The 21,239-nt window shown below is 54.4% G+C and overlaps 2 protein-coding genes across 4 annotated transcripts; one reads left to right on the top strand and one right to left on the bottom strand.

Annotated features, from left to right (window-relative positions):
• The first annotated feature begins 1,335 nt into the window (after positions 1–1,335).
• On the top strand, positions 1,336–7,828 carry CPNE6 (copine 6). 3 transcript variants are annotated; one of them, XM_072837973.1, is made up of 17 exons: positions 1,336–1,451; positions 2,805–2,976; positions 3,360–3,539; positions 3,893–3,967; positions 4,133–4,207; positions 4,359–4,442; positions 4,534–4,623; positions 4,979–5,083; positions 5,311–5,397; positions 5,619–5,678; positions 5,934–6,067; positions 6,155–6,209; positions 6,296–6,347; positions 6,663–6,796; positions 6,934–7,170; positions 7,355–7,532; positions 7,641–7,828. In XM_072837973.1, exons 2-16 carry the CDS (start codon positions 2,809–2,811, stop codon positions 7,490–7,492), a joined length of 1,674 nt encoding a protein of 557 aa, XP_072694074.1. In that variant the 5' UTR covers positions 1,336–1,451; positions 2,805–2,808; the 3' UTR covers positions 7,493–7,532; positions 7,641–7,828. The 3 variants fall into 3 exon arrangements, with proteins under 3 accessions (XP_072694074.1, XP_072694076.1, XP_072694075.1); XM_072837974.1 differs by lacking the exon at positions 1,336–1,451 and adding an exon at positions 2,074–2,207; XM_072837975.1 differs by lacking the exon at positions 4,133–4,207.
• Positions 7,829–9,565: 1,737 nt separating this feature from the next.
• Positions 9,566–13,145, bottom strand: NRL (neural retina leucine zipper). The gene is made up of 3 exons (XM_072837713.1): positions 12,351–13,145; positions 11,790–12,197; positions 9,566–10,924 (listed from the first exon to the last, which is right to left on the bottom strand). The coding sequence occupies exons 2-3, from the start codon at positions 12,168–12,170 to the stop codon at positions 10,592–10,594; spliced, it is 714 nt and encodes a 237-aa protein (XP_072693814.1). The 5' UTR covers positions 12,171–12,197; positions 12,351–13,145; the 3' UTR covers positions 9,566–10,591.
• Positions 13,146–21,239: the final 8,094 nt, after the last annotated feature.

Consider the following 21,239-nt stretch of genomic DNA (forward strand, 5'->3'; position numbering starts at 1 on the left):
TTGCCTCCTGTTGGTGTACTAACAAATACTACTTTGGCTTTCGAGGCTCCATTCAGGGGCCTCTTCCTCTGTGAAGCCCTTCCTGATGCCTTCCCCTGACTCATTTAAATTGAACCCTCCCTCTTTGTGACCTGTGGCCTCCTGAACCGGTCCGTAATTTTGCACCTGTCACACTTCATAGCATTTGTGTGTTAGCTTATCATCCCTCTGTCTGTGGGTCTGTCTGTTCTTTACACACGCACCTCCCCCAGGGGCAGGAGCCATGTCTCAATCACCTGTGCAGCCCCAGCCCCTGGCGCCCAGGAGACGTTCAACAAATGGCTGCTAAATTATTATGTGAGCAGTTCAGAGGAGGGAGGGTAGAGATGTTCAGGTGAACCCTCTCGTGTACTCATCCCAGGTCACCATGGACCCAAATGTCTTCACGCACGGCATGCAGCTACCCAGGCAATCCCTCACTGTCCCTGGTCTCAATAGGGAATGACTAATGACTTGTTACCTCACGATCTGTCTGTGGCATCGCCCCTCCCACAAGGATATGACCGCTCGGGCTGAATATGGGGGGAGCGGTGAGCCATGGGTGCTGGGAAGATGCCATCGGTCCTTCGGCACATCTCTCTACTGGCAGCCCCCGCTTCAGGATGGGAGGCTGTGTGCCCTTAGGTGACTGCATCCATTTCCTTAAGTGTGTCCCTGTTTAAAAGCAGTTAGGGAAAAACAATAATAAAATAAAATAAATAAAAGCAGTTAGGGAGCTGGACCTCATTCTCAAAGCTATGAGATTTAGCGTGGCACGGGATGATTTTTAAGGAGCATGTGAAGATCTCCATTCTGTTGTATTTAGGTTGGTGTGAATGAGTGTACGTGTGTGTGACAAGTATAGCCCCGTGTTCTTTGATGTGTTACTGCGAATATCCTCAACAAGCGTGATGTGGAGAGTGCTGTGAGACTGGGTGTGTTTCCTTATGTGTATTGGTAGGGCTGTAACTGTCGTGGTGTCACAGTGAGTTTATGTGCTGGCGCCTGTGTGTGTCAGTATCCCATGAGTCGTGGGTGCGTGTGTCTCCATCATCCCCCAGCGTGAATGTGTGTGCACACAGGCACTGTCACAACGTGAGCGCGGGTGTGGGTGTGTCACTGTGTCTGTGGGGGTCCTGCCTCTGAGCCACCCCCAGCCCGCCCTCCTCCCCGGTTCTGTGGGTTCTGTGGCTCCTTCCTCGGCAGTGGCCCTGCCCCTTCCCTCTTCTCCCTCCCAACCGGTTTGTGCGGGGGGGGGGGGGGGGGGGGGGGGGGGGGGAAGCTGGTACTGCGGGCCCCCCCACCCCTCCCCATCCATGCCCCATAAATAGCAGCAGAGCCGGAGCTGGAGCCGGCGCCAGCGGCTGGAGCAGCAAGGGAGTCAGGGCCAGGGCCAGAGAGCCGGAGAGAGGAGCCCCCCGACTAGAGCCCAGGTGAGCCTACCCTTCCTTCCTAGCTCCCAGCCTGGCCCAGTCTCCATAACAACGTCTCCCCCAGCCCCCAGAGAGGCCTCCACTTCTGCCCGATCCTCTCACCACCACATGCTCCTGCCCATCTCAGGGACCCTGCAAGAACTGGGAGACTTGTGACTGGAAGGCAGAGACCCCCACCCACCCACTCAGACCCTCCCCTCACATATCCAGAAAGGTACGCACTATGGGGAGGGGGGGTACCCTAGCCAGAGAAGGGTCCCAGTCCTGAGGGAGGTACTGGAACTGGCACACCCTCCTGGAAACAGACACACAACCAGGGGACAGACACACAGGGTGGGGGCATTCAGACATATCAACACACACTCGGCTGGGGAAAGCACGACACAGGATCAGAGACAGCCTCACCCTGCGATGTGGACAGACACAGATAGATGGACTGACCGGCCGTGAACTCGGGCCAGCATCCCCCTGCCTGCTGCTGCCCGAGGCTTGGTACCACTGCTGGGGGAGGGTGGCATGCGTGCATCCCACGGGCAGCATGGAGGGGGCTGTGGCTCCCCAAAAATCCTGTCGCTAAGAGACAGTGCCAGTGCTGCCAAGAAGTGTGAGAACAGGGGAGGTGGGGAGGGAAGCGAGACTTGTCATAGTGGGAGTCCCTGCCAGGAACCTTGGAGGAGCTTTCAGCAGGCAGAGACCAGCATCCGTCTCCAACTGCCCAAACCCACCACCCCTCCCTTGCCATGAGCCACCCAGAAGGTGAGTAGGGTGAGGTGGAGAGGGACAGCCCCACAGGGCACCTTATGAGCAGCCTCCTCCCGCTCCCTGCAGACTCCATTCCTGAGGCCCATCCCCTTTCAGGCTTCCAGGGGCTCCTCCACCCATCTCCCCACTCCCTTGCCCCAGTTCAGCTCCCTTGTGCGTGCCAAGACTGAGTGCGGTGCTGGCTCAAACATCAGTCGGGAAATAGCAGAAGGTGCTGAGATAGCAGAAAGCTTAGATCAATCGATGGCCTAGGAGCCAAGACTGCCAGGAATGCCCCCCCACCGAACACCCCCAGCCTTCTTGAGCCTCATCCACGAACAGTAGGCCAGCAGGAGTGACTGAGGCACACGGCTGTGCGGCTGTGCGGGAGCGGGAGGCTCAGATCCTCCTCCCTCCTTGTTCAGAGCCCCAGGGAAGCCAAGCTGAGGGCAGGGGTGAGGGTGAGTAGGGGGGAAGCAAGAGATCTATGAGATCCTAGGGCCTCAGGAAGCTTGACAAGGGAGGAGGGGGGCCTAGGTTCCCAGAAGACAGACCCCTCCCCTGGCAGATGTTCCCTTTCCAGTGTCCAGGTCATCTGTTCTGTCCCCACAGTGACATGTCAGACCCTGAGATGGGATGGGTACCCGAGCCCCCAGCCATGACGCTGGGGGCCTCACGGGTAGAGCTGCGGGTGTCCTGCCATGGCCTCTTGGACAGAGACACACTCACCAAGCCCCACCCCTGCGTGCTGCTCAAGCTCTACTCTGATGAGCAATGGGTGGAGGTGAGAACAGGCTTGGTCTTATCTTAACCTCCTGGCCTGGGGAGGATGGGGGCTGGGAAGGGGCAAGGGAAGCCTCACAGGGGAGTGTGAGGACCCTGAGGGGCCTCTTCTAGGCAGTGGGGGTCACCCTGGGGACAGGTGTTTCATCATGACAAACACAAACCGTTTTACAGCTTCCAAAGTCCGCAGAGTCCCAGACAGTCCTGAGATGGGCCCTATGGCTCAGTGGGCTGGCAGCATCCTAAGCTCAGGGCTGAACCTACCAAGGGAAGAGCTAGTCACCGGGGGTATGGGAGCCCGAAGAAAGCTGGCATGAGCAGGGTGGTCCAGGGCAGGGCAAAGTAGCCTGGTGTCCCAGAGGGCCCTCGCCCCTCCTGCTGCAGGTGGAACGCACAGAGGTGCTACGCTCCTGTTCTAGCCCGGTCTTCTCTCGGGTGCTGGCCCTTGAGTACTTTTTTGAGGAGAAGCAGCCCCTGCAGTTCCATGTGTTTGATGCTGAGGACGGAGCCACCGGTCCCAGCAACGACACCTTCTTGGGCTCTACAGAATGCACCCTGGGCCAGGTTTGCATTCCCATTCACCCTACCCTCGTAGGCTTCTGCCTCTGAAAGCCAAAATAACAGAAAATCAACTCTGGAGTGAGTTCATTCTGGGCTTGGACCCCCATCTCCACCAGTTGCTGGCTGTGCAGCCTTGGGCAAGATCCTTAACCTCTCTGAGTCTTAGTTTCCTCATCTAAACAATGGGGGTCATCACATTGTTTACTCTTAAAACGTTGCTGTGGAAATTAAGTCCAACCCTAGCCCAAGCACAGCCGCTGTGAACACTCTAAGGATACCTAGTACCCTGTCCCTTGTTCCCTGGCCCAGGCAGATGGGGATGTCACAGCTGGGTCTCCCTCCACTTCCATCTCCAGATTGTGTCACAAACCAAGGTCACCAAGCCATTACTGCTGAAGAATGGGAAGACTGCGGGCAAGTCCACCATCACGGTAGGCAAGATCACCTTGTACTCACCCTTAGATGGGGCATTCAATGCCCTCTCATGGATATCCATGGTGACATCACGTCCAGGACTGGCCCTCACTGAAGGGACAGGGCATAAAGTGGCTCTTTGGGTGGTAGGGGGGAATCCTGCCACTTATATCCCCTTGCAGATTGTGGCCGAGGAAGTATCTGGCACCAATGACTATGTCCAGCTCACCTTCAGAGCCCACAAGCTGGACAACAAGGTGGGAACCCCCAGAGTCTTGGCCCCCATCTTCCTTGTTAGAGAGCGTAGGCCCCCACTCAAGACAAATCAGAGCTGCTCCCTCCTCAGTTTTAGCTGCCTCCCCTTGCAGACCTCACCAGGCTCACATGTCCTTTCCTCTGTGTCCCCAGGATCTGTTCAGCAAGTCTGATCCTTTCATGGAGATCTATAAAACCGATGGGGACCAGAGTGATCAGCTCGTCTGGAGGACTGAGGTTGGTGACTGGGGCTGAGGGGAGGGAGGGAAGAAGAGCAAGGTAGGGGAACCCAGACAGGAGGTGACCAGCTCTCTGGTGTCTCTCCAAGGTGGTAAAGAACAACCTGAATCCCAGCTGGGAGCCATTCCGCCTGTCCCTGCACTCCCTATGCAGCTGTGATGTCCACCGGCCTCTGAAGGTGAGGCCCCGCCAAGCAAGAGCCGCCAAAGAGCGTTCAGCCCCTGTGGGAGACATGGCCCCTGAGCCTGTCAAGACCCCTCCCCCTCCCTCATGTGATAAGCCTTTCCCACTGTGGAGCAAAGACCCAGGCATGGCTCAATACTCGCACACTGTGTGCCTTTTATCAAGGCCAAAGTCTGGGCCAGATGGAGCCAAAAAATAAAGTTCAGCAGGTAGCCTCTTTGGGCAAACTGAGTTCATGTGTGTGGGCCCAGGGACTGTTAGCCCCCACCTCCCTAAATCCCTCCCTCTGCTCCCCAGGAACCACTGCAAAGTGACCCTGACCCTTTTGCCTCCCCTCCTTGCTTTCTCAGTTCCTGGTGTATGACTATGACTCGAGCGGGAAGCATGACTTCATCGGCGAGTTCACCAGCACCTTCCAGGAGATGCAGGAAGGGACCGCAAACCCTGGGCAGGAGGTGCCGCCGCAGAGACCCCCAGCCCCTCAGAGTCCCACCCAGATCCCTGGGAGAGTTCCAAGAGTACTGAAGAGCCCAGGATGTGTGATGAGGGAGAAAGGGTGGAAAGTACCCGGGCTCTGTCCTTAGACAGAGGGGGTCTTGCTCTGGGAGGCCCAGCTGGAAGGGAGACAAGGGGTCACCACAGGAAATGGTGACTCTGGGATTGTGGGGTGTGTGGGGTCTAGATGCAGTGGGACTGTATCAATCCCAAGTACCGGGACAAGAAGAAGAACTACAGGAGCTCAGGAACCGTAGTCCTGGCCCAGTGCACGGTAAATCCCAGGGTCTGCCTCAAGTCAGACCCTCAGATTCACCCCTGCCCTTGTCTCAAAGACCAGTTTCTCCTCTTCTGAGAACTGAGAAGCCCTGCCCTATCCCACCGGGAACTCCAACCTCAAAAACGTGTTTTTCCACTTACCCCATGGAAGCCCCGACCAGTTACCTCCTGAAAGAACGGTCGGTCCTGCTACTTTACCTCTCCCCCTCCTGCTAGGTGGAGAAGGTGCACACCTTCCTGGATTATATCATGGGCGGCTGCCAGATCAGCTTCACGGTAAAGGGGACAGGGGACAGGGGACACAGGCAAGAGTAAGAGTGAACAGAAGGAGCTCCAAATCCCCACTGCCCCTATTTTGGGACCTCTCAGGAGGCTTAGTATGGTCTTCTTGTACCCGACACCCACTCCATGATAAGGCTCCCTGTGGGCTTGACTGGGTTTACCTTAGTCCTCCCTACAGATACTAGCTCTGGGTGAGCCTCTCTGTTAGCTCTCACGGATGCGGTGTGACCCTCTCCCCACTTCTACTAGGTGGCCATCGACTTCACTGCCTCCAATGGGGACCCGAGGAGCAGCCAGTCCCTACACTGCCTCAGCCCCCGCCAGCCCAACCACTACCTGCAGGCCCTGCGTGCCGTGGGAGGCATCTGCCAGGACTATGACAGGTGGGAGAGGGGTAGACTGGGGAGGAGGGAGGCCAGGAGGGAGGCCTGCCTTGCCGGTTAGGCCCCACAGCCTTTTCTTCTCCCCAGTGATAAACGGTTTCCAGCATTTGGCTTTGGCGCTCGAATCCCCCCTAACTTCGAGGTAGGCTGGATTGAGAAAAAGGGAGGATTTGTTGGGAGAGTGCGAAAGGAAGGAGAGACATCTTCTCCCGGCTCTCGCCCTCACAGGTGTCCCATGACTTTGCTATCAACTTTGACCCAGAAAACCCGGAATGTGAAGGTAAGAGGAGAGATTTTCACTGGCCCACCTCCCCCCATACACTTCGTGCAGCCTGTACACCCCATGGCACAGACTCCATCCTCATGGGCCCAGGCCTGGGCTGATCGGACCACTCAGCTGCTGTTTTCATTGGGGACTCCTGGTCCCTGGCCCACCATCTGCCTGGCCTCCTCTCCCAGAGTCTGGACCATCCAACTCTCCCGCTTAGTGAGGAACTTAGGGGGACAGGCAGTCCTGAGACAGGAAAGGACCTCTTTGCTTTAAGGGTGTCAAAAGGCCTGCTAATCTCTGCTGGCTTCACCCCCTCGCCTACAGAGATCTCGGGGGTCATCGCCTCCTACCGCCGGTGCCTACCCCAGATCCAGCTCTACGGCCCCACCAACGTGGCCCCCATCATCAACCGCGTGGCCGGGCCAGCGCAGCGCGAGCAGAGCACCGGCCAAGCCACGGTGAGGAGACGCAGCCGAAACCAGGCACTGCCCCACTGGCTGTGCCCTGGTGGGGCCAGGGCCGAGGCTTGAGCCTGGGGCAGGGGCCAACGCCCTGGCACACAGAGCCTACCCCTTCTCCCCGCTGCCTGCCCTAGAAGTACTCGGTGCTGCTGGTGCTCACGGACGGCGTGGTGAGCGACATGGCCGAGACCCGCGCAGCCATCGTGCGCGCCTCCCGCCTGCCCATGTCCATCATCATCGTGGGTGTGGGCAACGCCGACTTCTCGGACATGCGGCTGCTGGATGGCGACGACGGTCCCTTGCGCTGCCCCCGAGGGGTGCCTGCGGCCCGAGACATCGTGCAGTTCGTGCCCTTTCGGGACTTCAAGGATGTGAGTGCCCGGCCCCCCCTCCCGGCTGAAGGACTCAGCTCCCCAGGCCCTCAGGCCCTCAAATCTCACCCATCTGTCCCACTTGGGGTTGATGGCGCGTGAGGAACACTGGCTCCCCGCGGGCCACCCCCGAAATCCCCATTGTCCGGCCCCCCCCTCACCCCGTCCCCACCCCCACCCCCAGGCCGCACCCTCCGCTCTTGCCAAGTGCGTCCTGGCTGAGGTGCCCAGGCAGGTGGTGGAGTACTACGCCAGCCAGGGCATCAGCCCCGGGGCTCCCAGGCCCTGCACCCCGGCCACGACCCCCAGCCCTAGCCCGTGACTGCCTCCCATCGGACCACTGACACTCCCTCCGCCTCTCAGTGAGTCCCGGGGCCCTAAGGGGTGGGGCTTGGTGGAGCACGTGGGGGCGGGGGCTCCGTGCAATGCAGAGGAAGGTGCTAATGGACTATCCATCCCACCGGTCCCAGGTGCCTGTCCTGACCCTTGTGACTCGAGTGCCCAGTGCCTCTCCCCCTTGGACCAGCTGTGCCCCCTAGGTCCTGGAAGTGCGTGGTGAGCCCTGCTCTTTCTCTCCAGGCCCCATACCCCTCAGCCTTGTAACTTTCTTCAGTTATCCTGACTTTCTGGTCTTTAATAAAAGGAATCACTCCTAGCACCTTGGCCTCTATCCATCGTGCCCCATATGGCCATGGACAGTCCATAACCCCCGCCCATCCACCCACACTATTTAGAAATGAGGACCAGCCCTTTCAAGTCTGAGCCACAGCTCCTATGCAGCCTGGTATCTCAGCGGTTTCACCCCAACTGTGTGCCAGTGGGATCTAAGGAGCCCCTCCCTCACCTCCCAACCCCAGGGGGCCCAGCACCATGGAGGTTAATTGCCAGAGATGCAGGGTGGTAATGAGGGGCTGTCAAAGGGGCAGGTTGATGCCCTCTTACAGCTGTCTCCAGAGAAGCCCTGCTGAGTCCTCCAGGAGCTGCACTCCAGCCCCCACACAGCTGTGGGGCAAGCCAAGCAGGGGCGTTGGGGGGACTGAAGGAGGGCAGCAGGTCTGTGAGTGAATTATGAACACAGAGGGGGCATCTAAGGTCTGCGCAGCCTGGTTTTCCTGGGGACGTGAATGTGCGCATGTCCTCATACACTGCACATCCCTGCCTCTCCATGAGTGTGGTCTTAATGTTTCAGGAAGTCAGTCTGTGTCCCCTTAATAACATTAACAACAGCAGTGGACGTTATTGTTTGGCATGTATGAAACTTTGTGCTACATGCTTTAAATGCATTCACTCTCACTAGCATCATTTACCCCATTTTTCTGGCAAACCACGTGAGGCTTCATTTAAATTCACCCATCGTCAAAGAACTGGTGAGCCTGGAATTGAGCCCAGACCCATCTGACTGAAGTGCCCACACTCTTAATCACTAGTGTGCAACTTCTGTGTGAGCCCCATCTAGAGACCCAGGTGTATGTATACATGGGCTGATTGTGTGTAGGAGAGCAGGTGCCTATGGATGGTGTCTCTGCCCGTGTATGTGTTGTGCAGGCCTCAGCCAGTTAAGGAAGGTGTGCAAGAGCAGTATTCAGTCTGGACTGAAGCTCCAGAGAGCAGGCAAGGACACAGGTGATAATCCAGAACAAGAGAAGAAAAGATGGGCTCCTGGAGGGGTCCTCGCTGCCCCAGCCTCTTCCTTCAATGATGCTCATGGGAGGAGATGATGGAGGAGAGGCCAAAGGTGCTGTGAGCCACTCAGGAGAGAGGAGCCAGAGCCAGAGAGGGTGGCTAGTGGCCAGTGGCCAGTGGTGGAGAAAGAGAAAAGAGGAAGAAATCCTGGGGGAAATGGAGGAGATGCTTCCCATTGCAGGTGTCTGAGTGGAAGAGGGACAAGCTGCGCTAGAGGAGGGGGAGGAGGGAACAAGAACTGTGAAGAGACAGCTGGGGAGGGGGTGGAAAGAGGGGGCAGAAAGGAAGAGAGACATATGGGAGCCTCTTCTCCACCCTCAACTGCTTCTCCCTATTTATTATGTCCCTTAGAGGACCTACGACAGTGGCTGGTGAGGTAGATGCTCCCAGCTCAATGCCTCTGCTCTGCCCAGAGCCCCCGCCTACTCTCTCTGTAGGCAGATGAACTAGAGGGCTGGGTAACCATGGCAACTATGGGACCTCAGGATAGCCATAGGCAGGCCTGGCCCAGTCACTGCTGCTCCTGGGCTTCTGTGCTATGGTGGTAGGAGGAGGAGGCTCCATCTGGCCCAATCCCCACCCTTCCACCTCATTTTCATTGGGCCTCCAGAACCGATACTACACACACACACACACACACACACACACACAGCCAAGAGCAAGGCTAAAGAATGAACACATCCTAAATGGCAAGAACATTTAGCCAATGGCATACAGTTCTTCCTGAACTTCAAGTTTAATTCACAAAAACCACATTCTTTCAACATCTTATCATACTGAGTAAAATCTCATCTCAGCCCTCAGCAAGGCAGGAGGTAGCAAGGGTACTCTATGCAGGTTTGGAGGGGCCAAAGCAGCCCAGAGGGAACAGCAGAGGACCAGTGTGTGGGCTCATCCACTGCCTAGGCTGCAATCAAGAAGCGGGAGCAGGACAGGAAGTCCCTTTGGTGAGGTTATTCTGGGGGCTTCTTGGGGAGACTCTTGGCACTCCCACACCAAGGAGATGCCAGAACTGGAAAGGTGTCAGAAGTCATCCAACCCAGGATTAGATGAGGTAACCAAATCCCAGTGAGCTTCCCTAGGTGACAGAGGTATCCCGTGGCAGAGCTGGGACTAGCACCCAAGTCTCCAGAGTTCTCTCCCAGCCACTCTCAGAGCTCCTCAGGCCTTTACTGCCCTGGGCCCTGGAGGCCTCTAGGTTGGGTAGGAGTAAAGCCTCTTGGAGAGAGTTCTTAGTCTGTCTTGCTGTTGGTAACTGAAATCTTGAAAACGCAGTAGTCCTAAAATGGGGAGTTTACAAGCCTCCGAATGAGGCTTCATTGCTAATTACCACCTTCATGCACTACAGGTTGAAAACCTTGAATTAAATTCTAAACTGAGGGGGAGTCACACCACTCCCTCGGCTCCCATTCACTGTCACCCAGCTACCATCCACACCTCCCCACCCCACCCCATAGTGCCCAGCACCCGCCCCTCCAGATCTCAGTGTCCTGGTCATGTGGGGCGGAACGGGAGGTGGGGGATTCTGTGTGCTGCCTGCGTGAAGAGAGAAGACCCCTCTCCCAAAAAATAACCAGCATCTAACCTTGGAGCATGTCTTGAGAGGATATTTACGTATAGTCATACTACGGAGCGTCTGGACCAGAAGGCGCTCAGTAAACCATCTAGTGAAAGGTACAGTGGCCTCCTGGGTGGTGCCCCCCACCCCCTACGACACCACTCCCCGGCCCCCAGCGGCTCAGAGGAAGAAGTGGGCGTGGTCCCCGGCCCCGGGGCCGCTCGAGGTCAGCCGGTCACAGCGAGCCTTGTAGAGGTCGCGCTCCCTGGCCAGGCGGGCCACCTCGGCCCGCAGCGCGTCCAGCTGGGCGGCCAGGCGGGCGCGCTCGGCCTCCAGCCCGCGCCGCTGCTGCAGCCGCTTGGAGCGACAGGCCTGCGCGTAACCGCGGTTCTTCAGCGTGCGGCGCCTCTGCTTCAGCCGCAGCGCCTCGTCGCGCCCGCAGCCCCGCAGCTGCCGGTTGAGCTCCCGCACAGACATCGACACCAGCGCCGCGTCCGAGAACCGCTCGGCCAGCTGCAGCGGGAGAGGGCAGAGGGCTGGTCAGCGCCGGGTCCCGCCCGGCTCCGCAGTTCACACTCAGGGGGCCTGCGGGACCGCCCGCCCCCCCGCCGAATCCACCCGGCAGCCCAGACCCCGCCCCAGGCCCCAACAAGCCCCGCCTCCCCGGGGGACGCGCGCCGCTGCGGGCCGCCCCGCGCTGCAGGCCTAGCCTCCCGCCTTCCTGCGAGCCAGCCGCGCGCCTGGCACCCACGCCGTCCCCGCGCGGTGCTCAGCGGCGGTCCGCAGGCTCTGGGTGCCCCGTGGACACGCGCCCAGGCCAACCCCGCCCCGCCAGTGCGCCTCGCTCCCCTGTCCTGAAGGCCGCAACCCTGTGACCCTCAAAGGATTTGGATTACATCCTAATGCCCTCAACACCCCCATCTGTGTCTATAATTAATAGGATGAGTCCCGATCCTTCCTGAGAAGGTTGGGGGCTGGGGAGGCACGATGTTTGGAAAGGCCAACCTCATTCCCGTTCCCACAGCCTCAACACGGTTCCTTCCACTCCGCACACGGCTCTTTCCGTGTTTGCACAGACTGAGGATATTTACCTCCCCGTCATCAACCGCTCCCCATTAATTCTCAACTCTCCCCTTCTAGTCCTCTCCTTGCCTTCTCTTCTCCCTGTTCCTCCGGGTTCATACTAGCCATTTCTCTCCATTTGGAAAAAGAGGAGGGGGCAGAGGTATTTTCTCTATTTGATTTCTTTCAAGGGCTCCTCCTTTCTCCTGCCCTCGGGCTCTTCCCCAATCCATAAACCTCTCCCGAAATTCTCCTTCCTCTCTTGAGCTGTCCTGCCTCACCCTGCCTCCCCTCAGACCACTCACTGATCACTCACCTGTGTATGCTGGGCTTCCGTCCCCTCGGGGCTCCCTGGGTAGTAGCCGTGGGGCCCCTCGATGGGGACTGGACCCTGACCCTGCAGCAGCTCCGCAGCCTCCTCGGGACTCAGCCCCAGTGCCTCCCCAGTTCCCAGCTGCTGCTGCAGGGTGGCCAGCCAGTACAGCTCCTCCAGGCCTGGCCGGGGGCCCTCAGTCGCTCCCGCCATGCCTGGCTCACTGAAGGTGGGTGAAGGAGGCACTGAGCTGTAAGGTGTGGAGCCCAGCGAAGCTGTTGGGGGGCCAGATCGCCCCTCAGCAGGTTCCCGTTTTACCTCAAACTTCATCAAGTCAAAGTCATTGACATATTCCATAGCCAGGGGGCTGGGAGGCAGTGCCATTCTGGGGCTGGTTTGCGGGGAGTGCACCTGCAAAAAAAGAGGAGAGGTTTGGAGCAGCATCTGCAGGCTGCCTGCCAGCCTCCTCCATCAGAACCTGCTTCTCCCAGAGCCCAAGTGCCCTGGAGAGCCGGAGTTCCAGAAAGCTGGGGTGATGTGCAACCCTGTTCCCTAAATAGTCACCTCTGGGCTGCAGCAACTTTTCAGGTGGCAGGGGCTCCTGACTGGGGACAAGCAGCTTAGAGGCCTGACTGAGGAAGAGGATAAATAGCACAGCCTCTGGCCCACTGGCGCCTCTGGGAGCTCTGAAAAACAGGAGGAACATGGCAGTGCTCCCAACTCTAGTGCTGGGACGTACTGAGAGGCTCTGCCATCTCAAGAGACATCATTCCATTTCCAAGCAATCAAAAAAATTTTGCTTAATTAACTGTGACAGAGTATGTGTCTATTTTAGGACAATGGGAAGGCACAGATACCACGACTTAATTTAATGTATAAGGATAATGTGATGTTATATTTCTCTCTCAGAATGCCTAGGTCAATGCCTTGCACATGGAAGGTCCTCAGTGCACATCTGTTCTATGGGTGAATCAATTAATCAATCCCTTTTATAGGAGCATGAGACTTTCCAAAGAAAAAAGAAAGATCCTAGAGTCAGTTCTAGAAAGATCAGGACTGAGTGGTGACCACCTTTCCCCAAGCCAATCTCTCCAAAGGGAACCAACTAAAATTGGTTTTCCTCCTTCTACTCAGAATCTGCTATGTTCTGTGAACTGGACAGATTGCCTTCCCCTTTCTGACCCGGGTTTCCCATTTTGTTCCATAAAGGCAGTTAAACTTTACCATTTCCCAAAGAGTGTTCTGGGAAGCCCTAAGTCTGAGAAATACCCAAGAAGTTGATGTTCAGATCATTTTGAGAGATGCTGCCTCCCATCCCCACATTCTGCAGATTCACAAAGCATAGCAGCTTATCGATCTGACGAGTCGTTCAGTAAACTGTCTGTTCAAACTCAACCCAGAGTGTCCCAAACTTATGTCAGCAAGGAGCTCTCCTCCCTGTTATCAACTGCAGAGTGTGTGCTCACCTGAGGGACCTCAGGCTAGATGACCTCAGACATCCTTCCCAGCCTGTAGCTCCCAAGTTCTAGCCCAGGTCTCAGTTCCAACAGCCCCACTGCCAGCCAAAGGTGCAAGGCAGGGAGCAAGGCAAAGGTGCAAGGCAGGGAGCACTCATCCCCAGGGCTTGGCATTTGGCTCCATCTTGAGACCCCAAGCCTAGGCAGCCCTCTTTCTAAGGACATCGCAAACCCTCAGGTTCTGCTCCTAGAGGTGGGAGGAGAGACAAATCCTTCTCTCTTCCTTGCCCCTGGGAAGGATTGTTGCCTTATCTCTTGAGCCCCTCACCCTTGAGAGGACAGGGGTGGTAGAAACAAAGACATAGGAGGTGCCTGGGGGGCTCAGTGGTTGGGCATCTGCCTTTGGCTCAGGTCCTCATCCTGGGGTCCTAGGATTGAGTCCCACATCCAGCTTCTCTCAGGGAGCCTGCTTCTCTCTCTGCCTATGTCTCTGCCTCTATGTCTCTCATGAATAAATAAATAAAATCTTAAAAAAAAAAAAAAAGAAACAAAGACACAGATTGAAGGAATAATCCTTGGCAGGGAAGAGATGGTGAAATGCTGAGAGAGGTGTCCAGAGAGAACTAAATGAAGAGATGCGTGGGGAGGGTTATTTGTCTTTCTGATGTGACAGCACTGAGGGACATAAAGCCAGTCAGGGTGGGAGTGGGGCAGGGAACAGATGTGTGGGGATTCTGAAAAACAGACAACAGAGAGCAGACAGCAGGTGACAGAGGAGGAGGCTGCTGGTGAATGGCCCCAGGTAGGCCCCTGGCACCCAGGTAGGCCCCAGATATACTCACCTGGGGAATGGTAGCAATGATGTGGTCAGTGTCAGAGTCAGGCAGGCACAGCTTCCCCAGAGACTGGAGACCCCATTGAGCAGGGCCTGGTGCCTCAGCACTCAGAACAAGGCGCTGAGGGCACCAAGCCCACAGGGCTCTCTTAAAGGGCCAGTGCTCTGAGGTCATCCGTGGTCCTCAGGCCTCTAGCCAATGAGGTAAGGGGATCATTTGCATATCTCATTGGCCTGGGGGGCTGAGGGCAATGAGAAGAGGGGAGAAGACAAGTATGCCTATTCTCAAGGAAGGAAAGAGGGCATCTGCCCCAACAAAGCTCCTCACTGATGGTCCTTCTCACAGGTGCCCAGTTCCCTTGTACAGAGAGCTGCTTTGGCCTGGCCAGCCACCCTCGGGTGAACATCACCCTCAGCCCTCAGCAACTGAGAGCCTGGGACTGGAAAAGAGGGCCAGAGAAGCTCCTGGTGCCCTCACCCTCCAACACACTGCAGCACCTTGGCAGTGTTTGCAGGAGTACGAGCAGTCCTGAACCCACTCTTTCTCACCTAGCCAGTTGGGACTGTTTCTTGTTTTCAGGAATCCGCACACTTCTGTCCCCTGCCTCACTCCCACTGTGACTGGCCACATACCCCTCACAGCTATTGTATCCAAAAGACAGGCAACCATCCCCACGGTGAATGTCCAGGACTTGGCCACCCAGTCCTCAGCCTCTCCCACTCTCACTGAGCCAGCCCCAGGACAGGCAGCCCAGCTCAGGAAAAGGGGCAGCAGAAGGGAGAGTGGGGGAGAGTGGGGATCTCTGCTCCTTCCTTCCGGGCCACCTCAGGACACTGAAATCTAATCACCACCAATCCATCCGAGACACTTCTGTAACTGCCCTCACACGCCCTCTGCTTCCTCTTGCCTTTTCCCTGCGTGTCTCTGTCCCTCTATCTTCCTTCTCCTCATCCTGGTTCCCAGATGGCTTGAGGGTGACCTACATTTTCAGCCTAATCCCCTAACACCTCTTAGAGCTCTCATCCCTGAGTAGAAGTTGGAACGGGGATGCTAGGAATTAGCTAAGGAGGTGTTTAAACCTGTCTGAAGCTGTTTAAAACAGGGTGTGTATGAGAATAGAACTCTAGGAGTTAATGGTTATTCCCTACCTGGTGAAGATACTCAACCATTCCCATGGGGTTAACGGGCCCTCTGTCTTAAGTCAGAGAGAGACCTGGGTGTCCATCGGCCCCAAGGATGATCGGTTATAAAAATTAACCTTGTTCATGCCTTAGGTGTTGGGTGAATAGCTGGTGGATTCAGATGCCCTAAAACAGTAGTTCTCAAAGTGTGGTTCCCCCAACCAGCAGCATCTCCTCGGAACTTGCTAGAGATGCATATTCTCTTGTCTTACCTCAAACCTACTAAATCAGAAACTCTGGGGATGAAACACACACACACAAACACACACACACACACACAATCTGTGTTTTAATAAGCCCTCAGGCAACTTTGATGAACATTGAAATTTGAGAACCACTGGTCTACAGAATACCTACAGCTAAGGCAGCTTTCCCTCTGTGTGTGTTGTGGGGGCAGGGGGGGGGGTTGGGGGGTCCCTCTTACCATGCTTACAGGTACACACCTATAAGAAGACCTAGATCAGAAGACATCATTCTCTTCCCACATCTGTCCTGCATTGTGTGGAGCAGAGACCATTGTCCCTATTTAAGTAATAAGGCTTCTCAGTGTAATTGCCTGGATCTCGCTGTTTTTTGCAGAAGAACCAGGGCCTGGGGACAATATCACAAAGTGGGAATGGAGATCATGAAGACAGAGAAGACAGACACACTCGTCCATGGAATGTGGCTTTGCAGCATATACCCAGGAAAGGCCCCCAGAACTTCCTGAGTTGAAGAAGTGTTGAATGCAGCCCCTTTCTCATGCCTGGCCCCAGCCAGACACTCGCCCCTGAGCAGCTGTCAGGTCTGTGTTGATCTTCTTGTTTACTGGACAGCTCAAAGGAGAGATGGGGGGGAGGTGCTAAGCTGCTAACGGGCTCAAAGAGTCAGACTAAACAAGCTCAGGCTAGCTGAGCCGCTCAGGGCTCAGACAAGGTGCCACTGGCTAGGGAAAAGTGTCCGGGATGTGAGGGCTGGGCCAAGAAAAAGAAGCAAGGGCACAGAAAGGAGATGCCGTGGCAATCGGTGGGGCCCCAGAAGGTGGTTCATGGACCATCTTGGTGGGGGTTGACCCGAGCCTAGGAGATGCACACACCAAGACATCTGGGGACAGGGAAATGGGAGCGAAAAAGATGAAGCCAGGTGGACTTCAGAGATGACAGAGGAGAGGAAGGGAGGCAAGGAAGCTTCGCTGAGTGGGGCAGGAGGTGTAGGCCTGCTTCTCCCTCTGCCTATGCCTCTGCCTCTTTCTCTGTGCCTCTCATTAATAAATAAATATTTTTTTAAATAAATAAAAGAGAAAGGAAGTCTTCTGGGGAGGACCAAGAAGGGAGTGAGGGGCCATGAGAGGGGTGATAGGAACAAGGGACCAGAAGAGCAATGGTGATAGAAGGAAGGGACAGAGGAAAGGTAAGACTGGGGACCAAGAACTTAAAAGAAATACAGAGGAACAGACAGACAGAGGGTCAGGCCACAGAGGAAGCACAGTGGCCAAAGGACACAAAAGGAAAAATATCTAAACAGAGGGATGTTGGACAATGGGGGAAGAGGGCCAGTCAAGTGAAGTGCCGGGAGAATTGGGGTACAAGATGGAGAGGGAGGAGAGGAGATTGAGCCAGCAATCCAGGGCGCCATCACTAACCTCCTCTGTCCCATACTCCCTTTTTGGAGTCATAAGACCCTGTAAGCCGTACAAGTTCTGGCTTTTGGTATCTAGATTTTCAGTAATGGATTCAGGTCTTCAAACCTCTTCCTGGTCTACCTGGTATGTTCATTTGACAAGTGTTTACTAAGCACCAGGCATTGTTTTGTTTTGTTTTGTTTTTTTAAAGATTTATATTTATTTATTCATGATAGACACAGAGAGGGAGAGAGAGGCAGAAACACAGGAAGAGCGAAAAGCAGGCTGCACGCAGGGAGCCTGACGTGGGACTCGATCCCGGGACTCCAGGATCGCGCCCTGGGCCAAAGGCAGGCGCCAAACCACTGAGCCACCCAGGGATCCCCAAGCACCAGGCATTGTGCTCAGCGTTAGGGACACCTCGGTAAATCAGACTCACACCTGCCCTGCCTTCGTGGAGCGTATAGCCTGATGAGACAGGAAGACATCAATTTATTGCCCTTAGGCCCAGACAAAAGTGGTCTCTACCCTGGGCTCTGTGCTTTTGGAAGGTTCCATTCTGGCTGTGTCCCACCCCTTGGGGTGAGGAATTCAGGCCTCCCCTGCCCACCTCTATGGCCCAAATACCCAGGAATTCCCTACCTACCTCTAGGGCCCACATGGACCTCTCTCCTGGGTTGACCCTTGTAGAAGTGGACCACATTACTGGTATACACATCTCCAGAACCAAAGGCTGGCTGACAGTGACTATTTGCAGGAGGTCACAGACAGAATTAGGACATGTAGACAGAGAGGTCTACATGTGTGCACATGAGGCCCCTCACAGTACAAGATGGTGTCAGGATTGAGAAAAGAAGCAGGCCCAAAGGCCAGGGGCCAAACACATCTTCTCCCCACACCACCACATTCTATTGTAGAATTCTTAGGGCTCTGAATAAAGTCCAAATCTGAATTCAAATTTGAACTAAATTCCAGACCATTATGCATATATCTATCAAGGTAGAAGAATAGAACATATTTACCAGTTTCTCTTTTTTTTTTTAAGATTTTATTTATTCATGAGAGACACAGAGAGAGAGAGGCAGAGACACAGACAGAGGAGAAGCAGGCTCCATGCAGGGAGCCCAAAGTGGGACTCGATCCCGGGTCTCCAGGATCACGCCCTGGGCCAAAGGCAGGCACCAAACTGCTGAGCCACCCAGGGATCCTATTTAACAGTTTCTTAGCATAAGTTCTACACTTTAAATATTTAAACGCAAGGGAGTACCTGGCTGGCTCAGACAGCTAAGCAACCGACCCTTGGTTTCAGCTCAGGTCATGATCTTGCTTTCATGGGTTCAAGCCCCTTTGTGTCAGTTCAGTGTGGAGTCTGCTTCAGATTCTCCCTCCCTTCGCCTCCCACTCACTCCAGCAGAGCTTTGCAGTCCAAGTTTAGGATTTGGGCTTTTTTTTTTTTTTTTAAGATTTTATTTATTTATTCCTGAGAGACACACAGAGAGAGAGGCAGAGACACAGGCAGAGGGAGAAGCAGGCTCCCTGTGGGGAGCCCAATACAGGACTTGAACCCAGGAATCCAGGATCATGACCTGAGCCAAAGGTAGATGCTCAACCACTGAGCCACCAGGTGCCCCTGAGCTCTAAGAGCAGAAAGAAGCTACTAAAGAATTTCTGGCAGGACTGTGACATGATCAGATTGTGTTTGAAAAGCTCATTTTGGATTTAGTGTAGAGGAGGGAAAAACGGAATCAGAACCAGATTAGGGGGCTAATGCAGTATCCAAGTTGAGTTTGGAGGATATCTTAAGCTGGAAACAAGCTCTGAGATGGAAGCTTGTGTACAGGTGGTTTCCTGCGGGGCAGGGTGGGGGGGGGGGTGACTTTTAAAAGCAGAGAGAAAAACAGGACTGGATAGCAGGAAAAGCAGAAATGCACTGCAATTGCACAGAGGCTTTAGCTGATCCCACAGGAGCTCTGGAGCTTGGATGGACCAAACTGAGGAAAGGGGACCAGGCCTTTGAGTGGGGCAGGAGGTGTAGGCCTGCTTCTCCCTCTGCCTATGCCTCTGCCTCTTTCTCTGTGCCTCTCATTAATAAATAAATATTTTTTTAAATAAATAAAAGAGAAAGGAAGTCTTCTGGGGAGGACCAGTCCTCTTCTGCATCAACCAGTCCTTGGATACACGCTGCCCCAGGAAAGGGGTGTTACATTTGGTGAGACTGCTCCCTTCGGCCACAGGATGTATTTAGCTGTGAGCCATTAGCAGCCAATGCTCCAAGGCTGGGACAATGAATACCTGGATCCTAAAGAAGGAATCTAGGTGGCACACCACAGCATCCAAGGGCCAGACCCAGAGAGCCTTGGGGAAGAGAAAATGCAGACCAGGGGAAAGCTGGTCACACCCTGCCCCCTGGTGGTGGTGTGGCTGGAACACTGGGCCTACTGGTTGACCAGGCTGGGTGGTGGGCCAGGGAACCATAAAAAAGTGTAGCAAATAGGGGCACCTGGGTGGCTCAGTGGTTGAGCCTCTGTCTTTGGTTCAGGTCCCGATCCCAGTGTCCTGGGATTGAGTCCCACATCGGGCTGCCACAGGGAGCCTCCTTGTCCCTCTGCCTATGTCTCTGTCTCTCATGAATAAATAAAATCTTAAAAAAAAAAAAGTGTAGCAAATAAAGAGAATCAACACTATAAGGAAACCTTCATAGGAGCCCCTAAAGTTAAGGAAGGAAGGATATAATGGAGCTTCAGGAACATGAGACTTGTCTACTCTTTTATTCAAATAGCATTTATTAGCTGCCTATTACAGGCCATTCTACTAGGAACTAGGATAAAAACAAGACTAAAATGTGGGTCCTTCCTTCAAGGAACTAACACTTGAGTAAGGATTATAGAGATACAAAAGCAACTATAGTAAAGTGTGAGAATTTCAAAAACAGAGGTATGTATACAGTATAAAACCAACACAAATGACATAGATGTTAATTCTAAGAGTCAAACTGACTTCACCTAGGAGGGAATGTTTAATTTAAATCTGAACAGCTGAAGGGGTTCACAGAAGTGCTCTGGAAACTGCAGCTGGGTATGTGGGAGAGGTGGCAAGTAGGGAGGTGGCAGTGATAATGCTAGATAAATAGGAGCCAGATTACAAAGGGTATCAGTTGCCACGTTGTAGGAAGCCTCGAAGGGATTTTAAGCCTGAAAGTGATATGATCTCACTTTTTTTAAAATGATAAATCAAGGGGACACTATAGGATTGGAAGGGAAAAAAGTAACCTGGTAAGAAGAGTCAGAAAGGCTTGGATTCAGATTCCATTTCTCTCTGATGACCAGCTATGTGACATTGAGTAGATGACAACTTCTTCTAAGGTTGTGAAACTGAATGAAATGATGCGTGTAAAGCTGTTGGCACAGAATCTGATCTAGTGGCCACACAATAAACATTATCCCTCTTTCTCTTAACTCATCAAAGTGAAGTTACATGCGGAGTTTGGAGGGTAGCTTAGTGGAAGGGAGTCAGGTGGCATTTGGAGAGGTGGGCATCCAAGAGGTGGCTTGGAAAATATCACCTGAAGCCAGGTGAGAGGTAAGCCCTGAACTAAGCCAGTGGCCATGGGGATAGACATAGATTTGAGAGCTAATTAGGAAGTACAGATCCAAAGGTTCTGGTGTCTGATTGGCTCTGGAAGAGAAGAAATAGCCTAGACTGATTCAGGTTCCTCTGGAGCAACTGCCTAGATGCTGGTACCATTCACTGAGATGGGGAAGCATGAGAGCAGGTGCAGGATTATGGAAGAGGTGATGGCCTTCGGCAGATCCATGCTGCCACTGGCATGCACAGCTTTAAGCCCAAAAGGTGGACAAGAAGGCAGCTGTTTGAAGTGGAGTAGGTGTGGACAGAGTTTGGATATAGGAACTGGAGGAAAGAATCCCAAATATATACACATGAGGTTGAGTCCAGGATGCAGACTGGGTGGAAGAGATAGAGAGCCAACAGCAAGCCTAAGGCTGGAGGCCAGCCCTCCTTGTCCCACTTATTCTAGCACAAAACTCTGAGAAGCCTGAGAATCAGGATTGTTTCTGTTGCAAATGGCAGAAATCCACTGAAAGTTAGCTTAAGCGAGAGAAGAAATTTGTTGACTCATATAACTGAAATCAGGGAACTGCAGCTCTCCATCCCTCTGCTCTACTTCCTCCAGGCTGCCTTCCATCTAGGGCAGTGCCAAGCTGACACCCAGCAGGTTTATCCTACCTGGTTTATATCCTACCTAGGTTTATATCCTATCCTACCTAGGTTTATATCCTACCAGCTCAGCAAACCCAGCAGAAAGAGAGCCCATTTTGAAAGTTTACAGCAAAAGCTCCCAAGAGGGAACTCATGCCCAT

The sequence above is a fragment of the Canis lupus genome, chromosome 9 (assembly GCF_048164855.1).
Source record: "Canis lupus baileyi chromosome 9, mCanLup2.hap1, whole genome shotgun sequence".
NCBI classification, from domain to species: domain Eukaryota; kingdom Metazoa; phylum Chordata; class Mammalia; order Carnivora; family Canidae; genus Canis; species Canis lupus.